This window comes from Mesocricetus auratus, unplaced genomic scaffold (assembly GCF_017639785.1).
Source record: "Mesocricetus auratus isolate SY011 unplaced genomic scaffold, BCM_Maur_2.0 Super-Scaffold_100042, whole genome shotgun sequence".
Taxonomy (NCBI): Eukaryota; Metazoa; Chordata; class Mammalia; order Rodentia; family Cricetidae; genus Mesocricetus; species Mesocricetus auratus.
In genome coordinates, this window is record NW_024429219.1 from 7,076,662 (window position 1) to 7,097,954 (window position 21,293).

Genomic DNA, 21,293 nt, shown 5'->3' on the forward strand with positions numbered 1-21,293 from the left:
AGAGCAGACAGGTGTCACCTGTGGTGGTGAGAACACCTGCCAGCATTCCTGCCAGCCATCAGACCACATCATGTTTTCTCTTTCTACATCCAGGAATATTGTTTCGCTCTACCTTTTGGCCTTTGTGTTGAAGAGTACCCAGGCAGGGGGAACTCACTTAGAATATGGGAAGTTACAGCCGTGCTACCAAGTTACAGTCAGGGATCCTTTTCACCATCACTCAGTGTCCCCCATTCCCAATTGCTGCCCATTCAAAGACAGTTGAGAACAGTGGTACTCTGATAGGTAAAGGTTAAGAAAGGGCTGGGCAGTGGTGGTGTACTCAGGAGGCAGAGGCAGGTGGATCTCTTGAGTTTGAGGCCAGCCTGGTCTACAGAGTGAGTTCCAGGACAGTCAGGGCTGCACAGAGAAACCTTGTCGGGAAAAGGCAGACTGGCTTGTTGTACATCGCCAGTACTGAAAGTGAATCAGGGTTATATGCTTTCATCTTAGTTTTCAGGTCAAGCTGTAACATTTCATATAAAGTAGGCTTCAGTTTTCTTTCTTATCATCCCATCCTTTCTCTTGGCACTTTACTTTCTTCAAAAAGGTGACTACAGAAATAAAACCAGTGCTTTTGTGCCTTGATTCAGAGAGTAAGTGAAGTCCTAAAATGCCTGGCAACAGGAGAGAAAGGAGAAACCTTTCAGGGTTGCAAGGTACAGGATGATCTCTGCTGTTGTAAAATTGACTTGGAAGCTTTCCTATGGACTTCATTGATGCTGTGTGTGGCAAAGTGTGTTCATTAACAAATTTTCTCATAAGTAGGGGTCAGTGGTCTTGTTGCCAGCAGGACTGTGGCAGTTGGGAAAAGTGAAACTTCCTTTTTATTGTTTTATATCAAATGTCCACTTGAGGACTTTGAATCCTAACTGTTATTATATTGTGCCTTCCTGCACAAATGAGTACCTTTTTTTCTCTAGTGTAAAGGAGAGATTTCTTTTTGATTGCCAGCTGGAACCAACTGAAAATAATGCCACATGTTAGGAGTTAAGACAATAACTAGTTTTTTTGTTTTTAAGAATTAGATCACCAAATGTCTTCCAAATGACTTCTAGGGAATAATGCCGTCATTATTCAAGGAACTCCCCTCAGCTGCTTAATCTCATGAAAACAAAGCTGTATTTCGTTAATCACAAAATAAATCGCACTCTCAATTTTTCCTGAAACAACATAAGTAAAACATTTCTTTCCCTAGCTGTATTCTAGAGTTCAAAATGGCTTCTTTACAACTTTGTTCAGTGTCATGCGGTAGTTCACTGAAGCGTAAGAGCCTTAGTTCTGCTCTTATTTTGTGAATGGTGAGAATTGCTTTTGAACAGACCTGCATTTTAACAATGCAGTCACAGAACATCTTTAGTCCAGAGTGTGGGACAGCAGTTGTACAATACAAACGCTTGAGAATGTCTTAGGAGCTGCATTCCTAAGGCATGACACTACAAGAGAAAAATACTGCAGTGGAAAACAGCAACAGTGGAGGCTAATTCATCTTTCTAATGGTTATTTGCCTTTGCTTCTCTGTATCTTTAACTATAGAGTAGTCTTCATCACTGCTGCTACTTTTTCCTCCATTGACTAGCCTATTTCCAGATACAATGTTAATATCTCCATTCCTCTATAAGCCTCTCTGGAGAAAAAGATAGTGGAATGTAATTTTTCTTTAAAGTTACAACTTGAATGGAGCTGAATTCCTGTGTGTATGATTTGGTGTTTTTACTCAGTTAAGTTTTAAGTATGTGGCATGGCCACTGGCTCTGGTGTTTATAGACTGGCGTCAGAGTCAGTACTGTGAGTGCTGTTGCCCAGCCTTAGCCTATAAATACCCATGCACATGCATCACAGGAGCAGGCAAGGCAGCTGCTGTGCTAAGCGGTCTGAGGACTCACACTTGAGCTCATTCAGGAAGTGTGCTGCCCAGTACAGTAAACCCTTAGCTGTCTGACGGCTTCAAGGAATATTCAACCTTCTGAATGTTAAAACCTAAACTGTAGTGTGTGTGTGTGTGTGTGTGTGTGATGTGTGATGTCTGATTGCCCTATCAAGTTTTCTGCCTTCTTATTGAATCATCAAAAAGAAATAAAAGGTGGACATGGTGGCACATACTACAGTCTAAGCACCTGGAAGGTTGAACCAGGAGGACCATGAATTCAGCATCAAACTTGGCTACATAGTGAGTTTGAGGCCAGGGATGGCTAAATGAGACTCTATCTCAAAGGGTCTCATGTCTCAAAAAAAAATGAATGAATAAATGTAAAGGAAGTGAGGAAACCCAATTTTCAACCCAGCTCAAGGAGAAGTGTGGGCTTAGGTTAATGATATAGTTTTTTGGTCTTGAGTTTTCTCGTCTGTGGAATGATTTTGTAATACATGGTTAGTCTTTGCTAGCACTAAAGGGTTGCTAGTGTGCCACTCAACATTTTCCTTAGGCTGTCCTTGAAGTTTTTGTAAAACAATAATTTTTAAACATCATAAATATTATAACTTGAAGCCATGATTAAAAAAGAAGAAAATGCCTTGTATTTTTTAATGTTAGTATTACCTTTCCTCTGTCTGTGCACACATAGATTCACTGTTTGCACATTTTTATTAGGAGTTGGAAGATTTGTGTGTCTGAGGTTTACTTAGTTTTAGATTTAACGTTTATGATTCTTACCTTATAAAAAGAAGAAGAACTCATTGCTTGTTTTCTTCCTTTGTCTTCAGAGGGCACTATGTGTTTTATGCCTTCCTTGCTGAGTATGGCATTAAATTATGACTCTTCACTTCAACCTGTGTGTCCTTCTGTAGGAGTCAGAGAAGATCATTGCTGAGCTGAACGAAACCTGGGAAGAGAAACTTCGTAAAACAGAGGCCATCAGAATGGAAAGGTCAGGAGATAAAAATCTAGGGTGATTCCAAGTTTTCTGGGAAGTTAGAGTTACTTTTGTAATAAAAGATGAAATAGATTTAAAAACAAAGAGCTCTCTTTCTGCCTAAAACACAACACAAATAAATCTATGGGCAAGATTGTACCAATCACACTTACACTTTGAAGTGAAACCTGCACATTCAAAGACTCTCTAAGGCAGTAGTTCTCAGCCTGTGGTTCATGATCCCTTCACAGGGTTTGCATATCAGATGTTTGCATTCCAATTCATAGCAGAAGCAAAATTACAGATAGGAAGTAGCAACAAAAATAATTTTATGGTTGGGGGTCGCCACAACATGAGAAACTGTATTAAAAGGATACAGCATTAACAAGGCATGTGCTTAATAGTTTCCACACTTGAATGTTGCTTGCGACTGAGAAAAATCATACTAAGTAAAGGAGATTTTCATTTGTAAAAAGTTGACTTGGCAAAAGGTCCATATACAGAGCTGTTCTTACTCTGTCTTTTAGACAGAGTTACTTTGTCTAGAACTATTTAGGTAAAAGGTATAGTTCAGGTTGCAAACTTCGAAAATTCTTGTTCTGTCTATACTGTTGGAATAAAGGCACACTTGCTTTTTTTTTTTTTTAAGAAGTCAGTTCCTATCTTCCCCCTTTATGAAAATGAGGGAGAAATGAGCTCTGATGTACTGTCAATAAATGTAACAAAGAATTTTCTTACTTACATTAGGTTTCTCTAAACTAGAGTTACTGGGGCAGTCAAGATGTCTCAGCATGTAAAGGCACTTTCTTCTCAAGCCTGATCGCCTGAGTTTGATTCCTGATCCCCATTTAAAGATTGAAGAAGAGGATCAAGTCCACAAAGTTCCTCTACATCATTAGGCACACACACCCCAAAACAAACAAAACCAAACCAAACCAAAACAAACAAAAAAAATACAGAAAACCAAAACCTTCCTACAATTATGGTAACAAAATGGGCGCTGGGGTGGGAACATAACATTTGAGAAAAATCACATTTGCAGACTATATGTCATATACCCAAGCCCCTGCCCTCCCACTCACCCCCTGTATTATCTGTGGCTTCACTAGTTTTAAAACCCCCAAGTTACTTTGATTGCTTTCTTAGATTCTGGGGAAATAGTTTTTTTTTTTCAAGCAGAATGCACAGATTTAAGGAATATAACCTTTCAAAATTCTTACCTGGAGGAACAGAACTTTTAGCATGGGCATATTCTTTGACTTATTTTGAACATTGGAAACATCAATGCACATGAAATAAATAAATTTAAAAAATTCTCATTGGTAAGCCAGGCGTTGGTGGTTCACGCCTTTAATCCCAGCACTTGGGAGGCAGAGGCAGGAGGATCTCTGTGAGTTCGAGGTCAGCCTGGTCTACAAAGCGAGTTCCAGGACAGCCTCCAAAACAATACAGAGAAACCCTGTCTCGAAACAAACAAACAAACAAACAAACAAAAATTCTCATTGGTGATAAGCATATCATTCTACATCTCCTTGCCAGCTTTAGGTACCGCTTTTGCTTTGCCTGCTTTGTTAGCTCTTTTCAGAGTAACTTAATTGATGTTTTGGTATTGTTACTCTGATTTACTTGGGGATTTTTTGTTTTTGCTTTGTTTTTTTCTAGAGAAGCCTTATTGGCTGAGATGGGAGTTGCTATACGGGAAGATGGGGGAACACTTGGCGTTTTCTCACCCAAAAAGGTAGGTAACCATGTTGTAAAACTCAAGCAAAAACAGCAGTTTGTCTTTGTAAGATTCTTCATGTCTTTCCGATATAGTCGTTTTTATCTAGATCCTTAGCTTAACCAGACATTTCTGCTTTCATCTTACAATACAAGGGACAACCTAGTTGTAAAATGATTATAGTGTTTACAAAAGATAAAACTCAGGGCAGTGAGTCTGAACCTTTTAGCCTTGAGTATATTTAAGCATCTTTTAGTCCTTCCTCTTATCTTTCTTACCTAGCTCTAGCTCCCGTTGCTTTACTTATGCTCCTTTTTAATGTCAAGGGCTTGCCTAGCTCGCAATTAGCCCTGGGCTTGGTCTCTAGTACCATACTGTTTGGGAAGGGGCCACCTGTCTATAATCCCAGTGCTTACGAGTTGGAGGCAGTAGTCATCAGCTCTGCTCTGTAACTTCTGGGAAACATTTTCAGCTGTTGAGATTTGTGAACGACAGCACTGTTCCATGATTTCTATTATAACCATTTCTTTAGTAAAGCAGCTCCAGTCCTTACTCTCTGCATGTCTCTGCTCCCTTTTCAGCAAGCCTTCTTCTGTAACCACAGTTGTAGATTAGACTGGTAACATGTCTTGTGTGTTCTTTTTTACTTGAGTTGATTCTTACTGTTGGATAGTAGAATACCTTATTAAACAATTGTTTTCTGTGCTTATTTCTCTTGACATGAGTAGTACATGTATTGATGTACCAAGCACGTGTCAGCACTGATAACTTCTTTCGAGGTTCTGGGTATATTTGTGTGGTACCCTACCGTGTGTGTGTGTGTGTGTGGCTCCAGGTTCAATGTCCTACTACTGTGTTGTTAACAAGTATCTACATGCATAGATTCTGTTCTAGGTTAAAATTCAAGGTCAAAGAGATTTAAATTGACACTTTTGCTTGATGTGAACCAGTGTTCTTACGATTTTTGTGAGAATTCTTTTGCTTACTTTTTTAAAAAAATCATAGTCACAAAACTGTCTTACAAATTCCAATATTTTCCAACAGAAAACATTGATTTAGCTGGGTATAGTGGCACACAACTACACTCACAGCACTTGGGAGGTAAATACAGGAAGCTCAGACAGAGTCCAGCATCTGTCTACTTTATAATAAATTCAAAACCAACCTGTGTCACACACAAGAAGAAAGGGGCTGCAGAGATGGCCCAGCAGTTAAGAGCACTTGCCGTTTTTCCAGAGGATCCAACTTTGATTCCTGGCATCCAAGTTGGCACGCAAAAAACTGCCTGTCACCCAGCTCTAAGGGATCCAAAGCTCTCTTCTGACCTTGTGGGTCCCCAAACATACATTGCTCATTTTCTCACACACGCACACACACACATGAAAATCTTTAAACTAAAAAATTAAGCAGGTGTGGTGACTCACACCTTTAGTCCTAGCACTTGCCAGCACTTAAAAGGCAGAGGCAGGAGGATCTGTGATTAGAGACTAACCTGGTTTACAGAGTGAGTTCCAGGACAGCCAGGTCTACACAGAGAAACCCTGTCTTGCAAAAGGAGTCCACTACTACCACCCAGCTGTTTTAAGACTTTTAATCTGGGTATTTACAAAAATTGTATTGAACTTATCCAAGAATTGGTCTTTTTTTCATTTTTCCTTTGTGTTCACAATGTTTTAGCCTTATGAGAATCTGAGCCTTGGACATATCAAGTAAAGGTGCTTGCCACTAAGCCAGACAAGCTGAGATTGAACTCCAGAGCATACAAGGTAGAAGGAGAGAGCCACCTTCCTCAAGTTGTCTTGGATCCCATATGCCTTTTGTGGCACGTCTGCATTCACACACATATATACACACATACAAAACAAATGTTTGTTAAAACAAACAGCTTGGTGTTAGAGGTAGATAGTTCAGTGACTAAATGCACCTGAGACTCCTGCACACATGCTGGGCAGCTCACAACTGCGTGTAACGAGGCAGTGGTGCTTACCATCTCTACCCATGACCCTTTCACAGGGGACACCTAAGACCATTGGAAAACAGATGTTTGCATTATGATTCATAATAGTAGCAAAATTATAGTTATGAAAATAATGTTATGGTTGGGGCTCATCACAACCTGAGGCACTGTATTAAAGGTCACAGCATTAGGAAGACTGAGAAGCATTGCCTTAGAGGATTCAATGCACTCTTAATGGCCCCACACATATTAATTTATATTCTCTCTCAGACACACACACACTTGACTTAAAAAAGAAAAGTGGGTTTTCTTAATTTCAGAGTTCATGGGTTTGTTTTTTTTTTTAATGTGTCTGTTTTGTCTGTAAGTTATGAGTGGGCCTCCTTGGTGTCCATTGGCCAGAAGAGATTGTCACATCCACTCACCAGGTGTTGCAAGTGCTTGTGAGCACCCAAGTCGGCACTTGGGATCCAACCTGAGTCCTCGGGAAGAACAGACAGTTGTCTTACCTACTGAGCTACTACGTCTCCAGCCCCGTTGTTGTTATTTTACTTTTTGAAACAGGGTCTCACTGTGTAGTCCTGAGTGGCCTGTGTAAATCAGGCTGGCCTTGAGAATTCACCTGTCTCTTCCTCCAGAGTACTAGCACTAAAGGTGTGTGCCACCATGCCCAGCAGGACTCATGTTCTTAAGCAGTGTGTATTAGTCCAATTTGAAGAGGCCTATAGAGCATGCTTCTTGTATTAATTGCAGAGTCACAGCTAAGGCTTTTATTGATCCTTTCCCTTCATGTACTCTGGGGAATCTGAGATGCTTTTAAGCTTCTGGTAAAACCCTGTTGCTACAACTCTCTTATGTTTCTAACCCCAAACTGATAATCTGTAACCTTTTTCAGACTCCACATCTTGTTAACCTCAATGAAGATCCACTGATGTCGGAGTGTCTGCTTTATTATATCAAAGATGGGATTACAAGGTATATTTGCTTCTAATTTGAGTCATCCATTTAATATTTTGTTCTAGATAATTGATAACTAAAGGTAATTGTCCGAAAATTATAATAATTTGCTATTTTTCCATTCTGGAATGATTATAAATGACCGTCTCTCCTCTTCCCAGTTGTATGTGGAACCAGTTAGCTAATGGTTTCTTCTAGAAGAACGTAAATAAGTTACCCTAAAACAACACAGATGAGTTCATTAGAGAACTTGATTTGCCTTGTTTTCTTATGGTGTGTAAATTACATCAGTGTTGATCATGTAAGGCGGTTCATATACTTGAGAATAGAATTTGTAGTTGAAAGCATCTGATAGAAAAAAAGCAGTGTATTTTTCTATATATCAAAGGATAGTCTTTGGGAGAAAGCAGTTCATTGTTTATAAGTGCTTTTCTGTGTCTGAATTTCCCTGGGAAACACTTTCCCTTGTGTTCAGGGTTGGCCAAGCAGATGCTGAGCGGCGCCAGGACATAGTGCTGAGTGGGGCCCACATTAAAGAAGAGCATTGTGTCTTCCGGAGTGAGAGAAACAACACTGGGGAAGGTGGGAGCTTTGTGTCTTAAGTTCTCAAGCAACTTTTTCCTCGGGAGTATTGAAATCCTTAAGACTTGGGATTCCTTATCTCTGTTAGTAGAATTTGTTTGTCAATAAAATATTGAAAAAAGTGGAGAAACCTGAGATGTTTATAAATGCAAGGACAGCCATAGCTACTTAACATGAAAATAGCATGAACAAAAGTAGCCCTTTTGTTACTGCCAAGAACTGAGCAGGATGTAGGCAATCAGGTTTGGTCTTGAATGTTAACTATTTAATAGAAAAGTAAAAGAAAAGTAGCTATTCTAGTTGATGGAAGAATTGAAAAATCCTTAATATTGGCCCAGTAGAACATTTTTATCTTGAGGGGAAGAAAAGTCAATTTTGTGTGAGTTCCCACCACAACCTGGCTGTGTAATAGGGCTTTCATGCAAGGCACTAGTTTTTTTCTCAGCCAAATGTTAGCTTCTGTTTATATGTCAAATACAAATATACGCTGCATAGTATTTTATTAGAATTGATATTTATATCTGTTTTTGAGGCTTGTGAAATTTAGGTAAATGTTTTTATCACAACCATAGCTCCCAATAGCTTCCTATACTGAAATTAGTTCTGGTATCTTAAAACAAGCAAAAACCCACACAAACAAACAAAAACTTCCCTATAGACCCTTCAGACTCTTGGTTGGTGGCAAGGATCTATTCTAGTTACCAGGAGCCCTGTTAGTGAACCACTTTTCATTGTTTGATTGCACTAGTTTATGACAATAACATCAGTTTGTATCCTTCCTAGTGATTGTGACTTTAGAGCCCTGTGAGCGCTCAGAAACATATGTGAATGGCAAGAGGGTGTCCCATCCTGTTCAGCTGCGCTCAGGTAGGCTGAGAAGAGTTCTGAAGTCTTCAGCAATGTACATATGGCTTGTATGAGCAACTCAGACTTGGGCTCTTTACTTAAAAGCTGAAGTTATCTTAGAATACATGTTTTTGTAAAACTACAGAGTAGTCTTTTTAATCTTGCTTTTGTTGTTGCTTGCTTGATGTTTGGTTTGTTTTTGTTGTTGTTGAGATGGGGTATCACTAAGTAGCTATGGTTGGATTGGAATTCACTGTGTAGACCATGTCAACCTCATAGAGATCTTCCTGTCCCTGCTTCCTGAGTGGTGGGGTTAAATGTGAGGCCATCACATCCAGCCAAGTATCTGTCTTCTTATATTAAGAGGATGAAATTATACTTATTTTTTAGAGATAGGTTTTCACTGTGTAGCCTGGGAAGGCCTCAAAGTTGTAAACCTCTTGCCTTGGCCTCCTGAGTTCTAGGATTGTAGGCATACACCACCTTGCCTGGCAAGATATACATTTTAAAAACTAGATGCTATTCATTAAAAATTGATTCCTTGGAAGTGGGGCTGTAGCTGAGTGGTAAAGCATATTTGGTAGTATATACATGGCCCCAGATTTGACTCACAGCACTGCAAAACATGAATTCTTACCCCTATTTCTGTCTTGTTGTAGGGAACCGTATCATCATGGGCAAAAACCACGTCTTTCGTTTCAATCACCCTGAACAAGCACGAGCTGAGCGGGAGAAGACTCCCTCTGCTGAGACACCCTCGGAGCCTGTGGATTGGACATTCGCTCAGAGAGAGCTTCTGGAAAAACAAGGGATCGATATGAAGCAGGAGATGGAGAAAAGGTAGCCCACAAGTGTTAGGCCGCCTGTGTGGTTCTTTGAATCCCGTAGCCACTTTCACAACAGCAGCTTGGGGATATCACAACTCACTCTTTCTTAGTGTTTTGTTTCTGTTGTTTGTTTTGCTTTTAGGCTACAGGAAATGGAGATCCTATACAAAAAGGAGAAGGAGGAAGCTGATCTCCTTCTGGAGCAGCAGAGACTGGTAGGAATCCATCCTGAAACTGCAGCTATTGGGAAGGGCAGGTGCTCTCACGCCTCCTAGCAGGCTCTCATTGGTGCCACACATAGCTGTCATTTTCTTAATAAGCTATCATATATCTTCTGCCTATCTTAGTCTGGAAAAACATTTATAAAGGCACTATTTTATACTTTTTATTTCTTAAAATTAGATCTTCTGTCACAATCAGAAGCTTTTTGAAGAAATGAGAGCTTTTATGATGCCTTTGCCCTTTGGTAGTGCTTTTTGAATGTGTTACAATGGTGGTCTTTTGAATGAAAATAACTGAATATTGAATTTGGTGGGAGTTTGCCTTGGTTTTGTTTCTGGCCACTTGATAGTACTAATTCTCTGCTCTTAGGCTGACGTGGGGATTATTCTTGTGCTGGGCAGATTGTTTTTTTCTTGTTGTTGTTGTTGTTTTTAAGTTAAACTGTGTCTAAAAGTGTTGCTGCACAGTTGCATGTGTTAATCCTTTTCTGTTCCCCTGCATGGAGTCTGAACTCTCAGTAAGGTTCTCGGTGGCTTTTGTGGTAACAGGGTAATGAGGGTCTGCACACTCATCTCAGACAGGAGAGGGATGCTCCTGACTCTGGGTTGAAAGGGGATTTGGGTAAGCAGTTGGAAAGTCAGTTAACCATCCTAGCTATAATGGTTAGGATTTTATGATGATAATTGATTTCCCAGGTTTTATAAAAATGTCTTTTGAATAAATTGCCCTTAGTAGATTTTAATATTTAAAGCCAGCCACAAAGCTTTGGTAGTAAGAAATTCCATAGTTCTCGATGTGGTGGTGCATGTCTTTAATCCCAGCACCTGAGAGATAGAAGTAGGAGGATTTCTTGAGTTCATGGCCTAGCCTGGTCTACATAATGAGTTTCAGGACCGCCAGGCTGCAAAGAGAGATTGAATACAATTGATTAAGTTTAGGAAGTTACCCTTTAAAAAACAACAACAGCAAGGGTATATTAATGAGAAATCAGGGAGATAGACCCTGGATTTTTCCCTTAACATGAAACACAACATGTAAGTTACAGCCTTATGCCACACTCTGTTCTGTTGGAGAACTATTGTGTTCTGGTCTATGAAAGTCAAGATGCTAAGTAAAAGCAGCCTTTATCAGAGCACTTGGTTCTGGACAGTGGGTTAATCCAGTTAATTTATTCTTTTAAATTATAATGAAGCCCTCAAAATATAGATTGGAAGACTAAATTAAGTGTTTGGAATAAGATAATATCAATGTTACAGGAAGAGTATCTCTAGTGGCTTACTTTACTTGGCTTTGGCTTTAATGGTTAGGGCTTGAAAGGTTTGTGACACATGAAAGAGTCTTTTATCCTAATTATGTAGTGTAATCTAATAACATTCTTCTCATGGTCTGTGAGACATCCAAGAGGAAAGGTATAATTAAGCACTATTTGTTAACCACAGTGTCTCATATTTTAATGTACGTTGCTTTGTAATTTACAAAGAACTTTAACATTTATCATTTTCCTTGATCCTCGCAACAACTCTGGTAGATGTGTATGTAAATGAAATATATAACATTGCCTTTAGTTTATGTTGAGGTTAAGGCTGAAAACAATGTTGTTGTGCATACATACATTTTAAAAATTTGCTTCAATAGTGGCCTTACATACCTGCCAAATCATGCATCTAAACCTTAAACTTGAGTCTTCTAACTTATATCAGTGCCTCTCAATCACTGAAAATCTTTTTTAAAATATAGGTAGTGATTGAGGTCTGGGGGTGAGATCTGCAGTAATGAGTTTCTCAGAAGTTCCCAGGTGATAATGATGCAAGTGCCCTTGGGAGCACTCTGTGAGTAAGTAGGCATTAAAGGATACCCTGTCTGGTGATCTCCATCTCCAAAAGTTGATGAGCATTTTATGCCTTGACATAAAAACCACCAGTGGAACCCAGCATGGTATCGCATAACTGAAATCCAACCACTATGAGGCTGAGGCAAGAGGAGCATGAGTAGTTTGCATAGTTCAACAAGACACTGGATACAAATCTAAAACAAGCAAACAAAACAAAACAAAACAAAACCGGCAAGGGGCTGTAGTTGAGAGGAACAGGGATTATGTAGCATACAAAGGCTCTGGGTTCAATCCTGAGGAAAGAAAGGAAGGCAGGGAGGAAAGGAGAAAGAAATACTAATAAAGAGGTAGTAAATTGTCTTTAAGATATACTTTGTATTGGTTTTTAGGGGGACATCCATAGTCTGCAGGCAGTGAGGTCCTGGTTGTCATTTGGTTTGTGTATCTAATGCTAAACTAGGATATTAAGAACAACTCCCTAATAGCAAGGAAGTTGCTTTCCATTCAAAAGTCTAGCTGTCTTCTAGTTAAGTTTCTTGACCTTGAGAGGAGCTACTGATATCTAACACTTGTAGCCTAGAGGTTATTTGCTAGTAACAATACTGGTGGAAAAATGTGTTTTTTATGATTCTGTATGCCAACCAGTATGTACCCTATAAAGATTCAGAGGATATGAAGTAATTACTGTTTTCACTATTTTGTTAAAATATTCATAAATTATTTTAGATTATTATCAAACATTTAGTACTATAATTTTTAAGCATAGTGCCAACATTAAAAATTGGAATTCAGAGAGTCCACAGGATGGCTCAGTGGGTAAAGGTGCTTGCCATCAAACCTGCTGAGCTGAGTTTCATCTCTGGAACCTACATGGTAGATGGAGAAAATTAATTCCTGCAATGGCTCTGTGACTTCTGCACATGTTCCATGGCATGATCAGGCTTTCAAATACACACATATACATGTACATGCATGTATATATACATCTCATAGGTTTTTAAAATTGGGATCCACTAATTTCCTGTAACGGTAGCTCCCCACATGCACCCCGTCTCTGTTTCAGAGCGTCCCTTACACTAGTGCTCTTGTGCACCTGCGTGTCTTCACCCTGCGCTCTCCCTCTCTTCTCTCCCACACTTGCGTATGCACACTCATCTGGAGGCTTTTCAGCAGGCAGCCACGTACTTGTTCCATAATGAAAGTGGATGAATCATTTAGTGACAGGGAAAGGTATGACTGCTTGATTTGAACTTTTTGAATTTATGTAGACTATTGTTTGATTTTAGAGTTTAAAGATATTTTTTTATTCCTCAAGTCTGACACTTGAGTAACGATTAGAATAGTTGTTATTTCCTAAATTCAGTAATACTTACTTTATCCCTAAGGAATTATAAAAGAAAACAGCCAAGAAAAAAGTGATAGTTCTGTGGAAGACCCAAAGGAAAGCTGTGTTCTATAAAACTGAGAGAGAGAGAGAGAGAGAGAGAGAGAGAGAGAGAGAGAGAGAGAGAGAGAGAGAGAGAGAGAGTGTGTGTGTGTGTGTGTGTGTGTGTGTGTGTATACAGGGGAAAAGAAACACTCAAGCAGGACATGCTTCTTACTCTTATCTATTGATGTCTTGAGCTTGGGAAGATGGCTCACTAGTAAAGAACTGCTGCACAAGCATAAAGACCTGAGCTCTGATTCCAGAACTAAAGGCATGGCAACTCATGCAACCCAGCATTGACAGTGGGCAGAGACAGGTAGATCTATCGCTGAAGCTCATTGGCTGGCCAGCCTAGCTGACCTTGAACCTTCCCACCTGCAAAACACAGACACACAGACACACAGACACACAGACACACAGACACACACACACACACACACACACACACACACACACACACACACATTAGCCTTCTACATTTTTCTTTCACAGTGCTGGGGATTGAGCCTAGGGCTTTGTCCATGTTAGGCAAGTACTGTATCACTAAACTATACTTAAAACTTCCACCACTCTGCTTTTTTAAAATGGGAAGAGGGAACAAGAGGGGGTATAAAGAAAGAAATATGTGCTATGCAAGCCTGAGGACTTATGTTTGGATTCCTCCAGCACGAATGTACAAGCCAGGCATGGAGACATGTATCTATCTAACCTAGAGCCAAGTAGATCCAGGGTCTCATAGCCAGCTAGTTTAGTTCAGATGGCTTTGTTGGGCACGAGGCATTCACATGGTACACTGACATACATGAAACTGTGTTGTGAAACCAGTTCACTATTTTAGGCCTAGGTTTAAATATTTTTCCTTTGCTTTTTGAAGAGAAATAATGGCTGCAGTTCAGATAACTGAAGACAGCTCAAGTGTATCCATTATATATATATATATATATACATATTCTATTCTTCCTGTTTATTGGCAACATTGTCACCTAAAAATAATAGTCCCCAAGAAGGGATAAGTCACATGGGTTTTCTAGGTAGAAAACATGAATTATTTGTCTGTAGAATTTTTGTTGGTTGGTTTTTTTTTTTGTTGGGGGGTGATCTTATACTAAGTCCAGGTTGTTATGGAACTTGTAGCAGTACTCCAGTCTCAGACTCCCATGTGCTGAGACTATAGGTATAAGCTTGCAACCCTAGTATCTGAAATACTCTGTTATACTAGAGTTGTAGAGTGCTTGCCTAGCTTGTCCAAGGCCAAGTGCCTTCTCTCAAAGAAACAGGTTTAAAATACGCTATTGGGAGTTTTTAAATTATGTTTAATGAAAGACTGTTTACCTAACTTAATTTTTATTCTGGTAACGTCTCAGAATTTTAGAGGGAGGTTATTATTAGTTTTATTGTGTAAAAAAAAACCTGTTATCCTTTTTTAAAATGCTTTCTTGTTCTCAGAGTAACAAACCTTAATGTACAAATGAAGAGGATTAATTTACTATGCGAAAAAAAAAAAAGGCAAACCCAGTATCTGCTTCTAGAAAGATCATTTTCAAAACCCTCCCATCCAACAGGAAAGGGAATTAGATTGATAGGATCCTTATATGCTCAGCAAATAAGAGTTCTTAGCACTTTTAACATCATCTCTGTTCGCTTCTTTCTCTACTTTCTATCTAACTTTTTTCTAGGGTTGCTCATTTTAGTAAAGCTAAACAAAACTTGGCATCCTGCAGTTTCACTAACCTTTGTTATCTGCCTGCTCGCCACATCTTTGTGTAGCATCCGTGCTCACTCTTGGGGAAGAGATTCTGGAGGAAGCAACAGCAATAACCAAGGCAAATGTGGGGAAGTGGCTGCATGTTGTTAGCATGTGTGGGACGTGGGCTTTGCCTGTTTTCTGGGCATGGTGGAAGGGTTGTTTCACGCTAGTTCGTATAACTCGAGTGAAAGAATATCAACCCTCCAAGAAATGTGGTTCATTTACCCCAGAAAGTGGAATTTTGGAACAAGAATACAAATAGATCTTAATATTAATAGTAATCTACATATGCATAAGTCTTAGCAGACTTCCCCATCTAGGTTTTGGTTTGTTTTTTGTTTTTTGTTTTTTTAAATTTGTTTTCTTTTTAATTTTTATTTAGTATTTTGTTTTTTAAATTTGGTTAAGGCATTTTGCTTGCTTTTTCTTCAATTTGATTTAACTTTTTTACATTTTAATTTTGGTTATTTGGGGGCCATTTTTTATTTTGTTTTTCCAAAGGACGCGGACTCTGATAGCGGGGACGATTCTGACAAGAGGTCCTGTGAAGAAAGCTGGAAACTGATTACTTCTCTGAGAGAAAAGCTACCTCCCAGCAAGTTACAAACCATTGTTAAAAAGTGTGGCCTCCCCAGCAGTGGGAAGAAACGAGAACCAATTAAAATGTATCAAATCCCTCAAAGAAGGCGCCTTAGTAAAGACTCCAAGTGGGTCACCATCTCAGATCTTAAGATTCAGGCTGTTAAAGAGATTTGTTATGAGGTTGCCCTTAATGATTTTAGGCACAGTCGGCAGGAGATCGAAGCCTTGGCCATTGTTAAGATGAAAGAGCTTTGTGCCATGTATGGGAAGAAAGATCCTAATGAGCGTGACTCTTGGAGAGCAGTGGCCAGGGATGTCTGGGACACTGTTGGGGTGGGGGATGAGAAGATGGAGGATATGATGGCCACTGGAAAAGGTGGGACAGATGTGGATGACCTCAAGGTTCATATAGACAAGCTGGAAGATATTTTGCAAGAAGTTAAAAAGCAAAATAATATGAAAGATGAAGAGATCAAAGTCTTAAGAAATAAGATGCTCAAAATGGAGAAAGTCTTGCCATTAATTGGATCTCAGGATCAGAAAAGCCAAGGAAATCACAAGACAAAAGAGCCCCTTGGTGCTGGTGCTAACAGCACCTCTGATAATGGTGTCAATAAAGGAGAAAGCGGAGAACTTGATAAAGAAGAACGTGTTTCCCAGCTGATGAATGGGGATCCGGCTTTTAGACGTGGGCGTCTACGGTGGATGAGGCAAGAGCAAATCCGTTTTAAGAATCTGCAGCAGCAGGAGATAACAAAGCAGCTTCGACGGCAGAATGTACCCCACAGGTTCATCCCTCCTGAGAACCGGAAGCCCCGCTTTCCCTTTAAGAGTAATCCTAAACACCGAAACTCTTGGAGTCCTGGGACACATATTATTATAACAGAAGATGAGGTTATTGAGCTGAGAATTCCAAAAGATGAGGAAGGAAGAAAAGGAAATAAAGACGAAAGCCAAGAGAAAGTTGGTAGAGCAGCTTCTAAAGACCCCCAGTCAGCATGGGGCTCCCAGAGTATCAGAAGTCAAGATCACATTCAAGTTAGCAAACAGCATATTAATAGTCAACAACCACCGCCTCAGCCACGTTGGAGAAGCAATTCTCTCAATAATGGCCCCCCAAAAAGCATGCGCTGCCAGGCAGCTGCCTCCTCAGAGTCATTAAACTCTCACAGTGGTCACCCCACCGCTGATCTGCAAACTTTCCAGGCCAAGCGTCATATTCACCAGCACCGTCAGTCTTACTGTAATTATAACACTGGAGGTCAGCTAGAGGGCAGTGCAGCCAGTTGCTGTCAAAAGCAGACTGACAAGCCCAACCACTGTAGCCAGTTTGTGACACCTCCAAGGATGAGGAGACAATTCTCAGCACCCAATCTCAAAGCTGGTCGAGAAACCACAGTATAAGTAAATTACTGGACAAGCTTGAAATTGTAGCAAAGCAAACACAGTGTTAATGTTAGCTCATGGATTGTGTTGGTGCATTATGACTTTAATGTTGTGTTCTTCCAAATACTAACTGGTTTTTATTGCAAAAATGTAAAACACTGGTAAACGTCTAGTCACCTCCACATTGCTTGTGTATCATCAGTGGGCAGGTTCTAGAATTTGGTATAAAACATCTAGGCCCTGTATTTCTCTTACACTTCCCTCCATGGTGCCTAGATTATTAATGCACTTACACTGGTTTGTCTTGTTTTGGTGTAAGTTTCGTTATTTTTTTATAGTACTTAGAAATTGTTTTGATATCCCAAAAGACCTGCTACTTGGTATATGTAAACAAACTCATAAGAGGAATCTGATATATAGAATAAGTGACTCATTCCCCATAAACATTAGAAACTGGCTTAAAAATTACATGCAGCTGTGTGGACACAGCCTTAGATTTCACCTTGATGTCTGTTCCTTTCATTAAATATAGTTGGCATTTTTATAAGCTCAAACCCAAGATCTTCAGACATATTTTGTCCTACACAGCCTTGCATGTTACACAGCATCATCTTAGTCCATATTTTTAAGGAACTGATTCAGTACCTTCCCCCACCCCCAGACAGGGTTTCTGTGTAGCCCTGGCTGCCCTTTAATTCTCTCTGTAGACCAGGCTGTCCTCAAACTCACAGAGATCTGCTTCCTGAGTGTTGGAATTAAAAGTGTGTGCCACCACTGCTGGGCCCTGATTCAGTAGTTTTAATGTTTCAGAGTATATATAATACTTGTCATAGCTCTAAAAATCTTTAAATTGGCACTTTCTGGGTTTCTATTTGATTTTCATTTTCAAGTTTACTATTTCACACAAAAAGCTGTATTTGCTAAAATTATGCCAACAGAAATACCAACAAAATTTTTGTGTGCTTCGAGCAATGTGTACACCTTCCTAAGAAGATTATCTGGTTGAGGAGATGGAACATGGGAAGAAGGCTGATACTTACCTCTTCATTGGCTTTTTCCAATAACTGATAAGATAATAAAAATTAACTGTGATTTAGTCTGGAGATATATATATGCATAAATATATACACACATACATGCATATATGTATGTATGTATGTATATAGTAAACTACTTTGGTCAACAGTAGTAGTACTCACAGATACTCAAGCAAGGAAAAATAAATCCTGATGAACAGTCACTATCAATACCTCACTTCACCATGCTGTGGTTGCATTTGCTTTAATGGAGAATTCTCTTTAAATAAAAAGAAACAGTGGATTTTAATGGAAGAATGGCTGTCTATGTACATCTTGATCTCTTGCACTTGTCAGAAGCTTTCCTAAGAGTCAGCAAGAAGAGCTAGAGATCACCAGACTTGACAGTGTTGAAGATTCCTGAGTCACACCCAATCATCTGCCGAACATCTGTCTCCCCAGTGTGAGAACTTGCAGCCAAAAACATAGCATTCAAGAAGGCCTTCTAGACTGCGATTATGTGCTGATTTTTTTTTTTATTTGTGTGTGGATGCTATGCTTTATTAGAGCACATCTGTTTTCATTGTAGTGGGCTTTTTTTTTTCCTTTACTCTCTTCTGAGAAAATGTTGTCTTAATGCACAGAAAGTCACTTCTGACTTATTTTTTTTTCTTTTTCTCTTTTTGTTTAAAGAAGAAATTTGGGGAGATACTTGATTTCATAGCTAGAACAGTTCTAGGCTTCAGTAGAAGTTTGTATGGCAGATTCAAGTTGGGTAAATGATACTTGCTGTGTGTTGACTTTCATGAGATGACCATCTGTGCCATTTGGTTTGGATGTACTCTCTATAGGCTACTTCAAGTCAGTCACTTCATTGTATCTATGTAAATCTACAGTTGTCTTTCCTTTTCACACATGATTATACTGACTTCAGTTTTTTTTTGTCAAGAATTTCATTTTCTAAAATTAAAAGTAGTAATTACTTAGGTTCCAACTCTAGCAAAAAACTTGAAATACAGTCCAAGTTAATAGAGTTTGACTTTTAGTTATAGATAAAATACTCCTTCCCACTGTTGACGTTGGAATGAAGAGTTCTGTAACATTATCATGTATAGATGTGGGTGCTGGTGTGCCCAAAGGGATAGTTGAAAGAGTTGACTTTGTCCTTCACCTGCTAGTCTAAGTACCCGCATATTACTGCAGTGTTCAGACACCTAAAGAAGCCCTCATTTTCCAGGTGACCAGGGAAGAAATGAACCAGTGTTTGACTGCTAGTGATGTCCTTTCATGTGTCTCAGAGTACTTACCTTAGAAAACTCTCTGAACAAAACTGATCAATCCACTGGACAAGCACACAGTGTCATCATGCTTTTGTGGGCCCTTACTACTTAGTTAGGACAGAGGCTCATTGATTTGCCCAGGTTGGCCTCAAACTTGGAATCCTCCTCCTCCCTCAGGTTCTCCAGTTGTTGGGGTTAGAGGTGTGTGTCACCAGGCTCAACTTGTTTTTATGGTGGTATTTCTCCCTCAGCTTAAATTAAATAAGACCAAAGAGAAATTGTCTTCATTAAAGCATTACTGTATTATGAAAATATTCCTAGGTGGTACCAAGAAATGGGGAAAAGTGTTGGGAAATTATGATCTGGCATTACTGGGATTGGGTTTTCCAGACCAGAATGTAATTCTATGGACAGTTAGGAAATCTGGTTAATAAATTTAAACCAAAGGGCCTTCCTTTATTCTTGTTTCTGATTTTTCTAGTACAGCAAATTGTTTATTACATTGAAGTGACTTGAAGTGACCTTTTGTGCTTTAGGTATAAGATGCTAACAACAAAACACTGACTTTGCCACATTAATGCCTGAATTTTTAAATGCTATCAGATTACAGGAAAGTTACACAGGCTTCCCATGGTCAGCTGCTGTACTTGGTGCCTTACTGATCTTTGTTGCCTTACCTTGATGGTTTACACAGAAGCCTGAGAGGAGAGGAAGCTTCCTGCGGTCTGTGGGCCTTAGTGAGGAGGCTTAGGTTCATTGCAAAGCAAGCATGTGTTCTGTATCATTAGAGAAAAATTCATTATGAGCAATTTTCATAACTGTCGCGTGGATGTCATCTTTCCCATATTTTAAAATCTGCTCTAGGTAGACTTAGTTTGGTCCACTTTAGGTTGTGAAATATGTTGTTTTTCTTATTATTACTGTAAAAAGAAGTTGTGTATCTTCTTGTTGATGAACTGTGGTTTTCTTCTCAATTCCTTAAAACAATGCTTGAAGATTGTCTGAGTGTTAAGACTTTGCCCTTTCCAGAAAGGGAGAGTTAGTTTGCAATGTTAAAAATATAAAGTCCTCATTAAATAAAAGTTGGAATGCTCTTTGATGTGTGACTTATCTCTATGTGGAAGAGTGAATTGAAACAGGCTATGCTAATTGATGTCTGCTCCTGACCCATATTTACTGCCTTTTCATTGGAAGATAGTTGTGTGCTTAATATCTTTTTTTATATTTTTGTATTGACTTGATTGTTTTCAAGCTTTTTCACTTAATGTCCTTTTCTATTTTATAAAATTCGGAGCCACAGGATGTAGTTAAGTGGTATGCTAATGCTAACACTTAACCTATCACACAAGGCCCTGGGTTCTGTCTCTAATGCCACAAAATGATAAGAGAACAAGTGATTCAGTCTTACATGGCAACTTTTAACATAATCTCTTCATATTTGAATAATAATACTTTTTGATTTCAGCTTACATTAAACTTTTCCATTTTTTTCATTATATAGTCACGATTTGAAATATAAGTACCTTTTCTTTCCCCTTTAAGATCTGCTTTTCTCCACTCAGATTATTGTTAGTTTGTTAAAGATGAAGTAGGACAAAGCAGAATTTTTTTAATGGGTCATTAGTCTTGTTAAAATCTTGAACCAGAGGAAAAAGAAAAATTGGATCAAGCCAAGGACTGGAGAGATAGCTCAACAGTTAAGAGAGTTGACTGTTCTTTCATAGGACCCAGCTTTAATTCCCAACACCAACATGGCAGCTCACAAGTTCCAATGGCTCTGACACCTTTACGCAGACATGCAGGCCACCACCAACACACACTAAAAGACTAAAACTATTTGGACCTGTTGGATTTTTAAATAACACAGTTGTGATTATCAGTTAGAATACAATATATGCAACTGATATTCATGAGTTCTTAGTAAGAAATCTGTGCTTTATGAAACATGCTCAGGTCTCATGTCCTTCCCCTTCAAGTACTGTGTATTTTTCTGCTCTGGGAGAAGCTAGTGGAGTTTCCAAGA

The 21,293-nt window shown here is 39.2% G+C and overlaps 1 protein-coding gene across 8 annotated transcripts in view; it reads left to right on the forward strand.

The window, feature by feature from the left end:
* Positions 1-21,293, forward strand: part of Kif1b (kinesin family member 1B) — a 129,614-nt gene that overhangs the window by 54,195 nt on the left and 54,126 nt on the right. For 7 of the 8 annotated variants that reach the window (XM_005079304.4, XM_013119984.3, XM_013119982.3 and 4 more), the window contains 7 exons: positions 2,827-2,906; positions 4,554-4,629; positions 7,464-7,543; positions 8,001-8,107; positions 8,891-8,974; positions 9,613-9,793; positions 9,923-9,995. In XM_005079304.4, the coding sequence (XP_005079361.1) occupies positions 2,827-2,906; positions 4,554-4,629; positions 7,464-7,543; positions 8,001-8,107; positions 8,891-8,974; positions 9,613-9,793; positions 9,923-9,995 (681 nt within the window). Of the gene's footprint in view, positions 1-2,826; positions 2,907-4,553; positions 4,630-7,463; positions 7,544-8,000; positions 8,108-8,890; positions 8,975-9,612; positions 9,794-9,922; positions 9,996-15,507; positions 20,370-21,293 lie in introns of those variants that run through there. The other variant, XM_005079306.4, reaches the window with a different exon arrangement.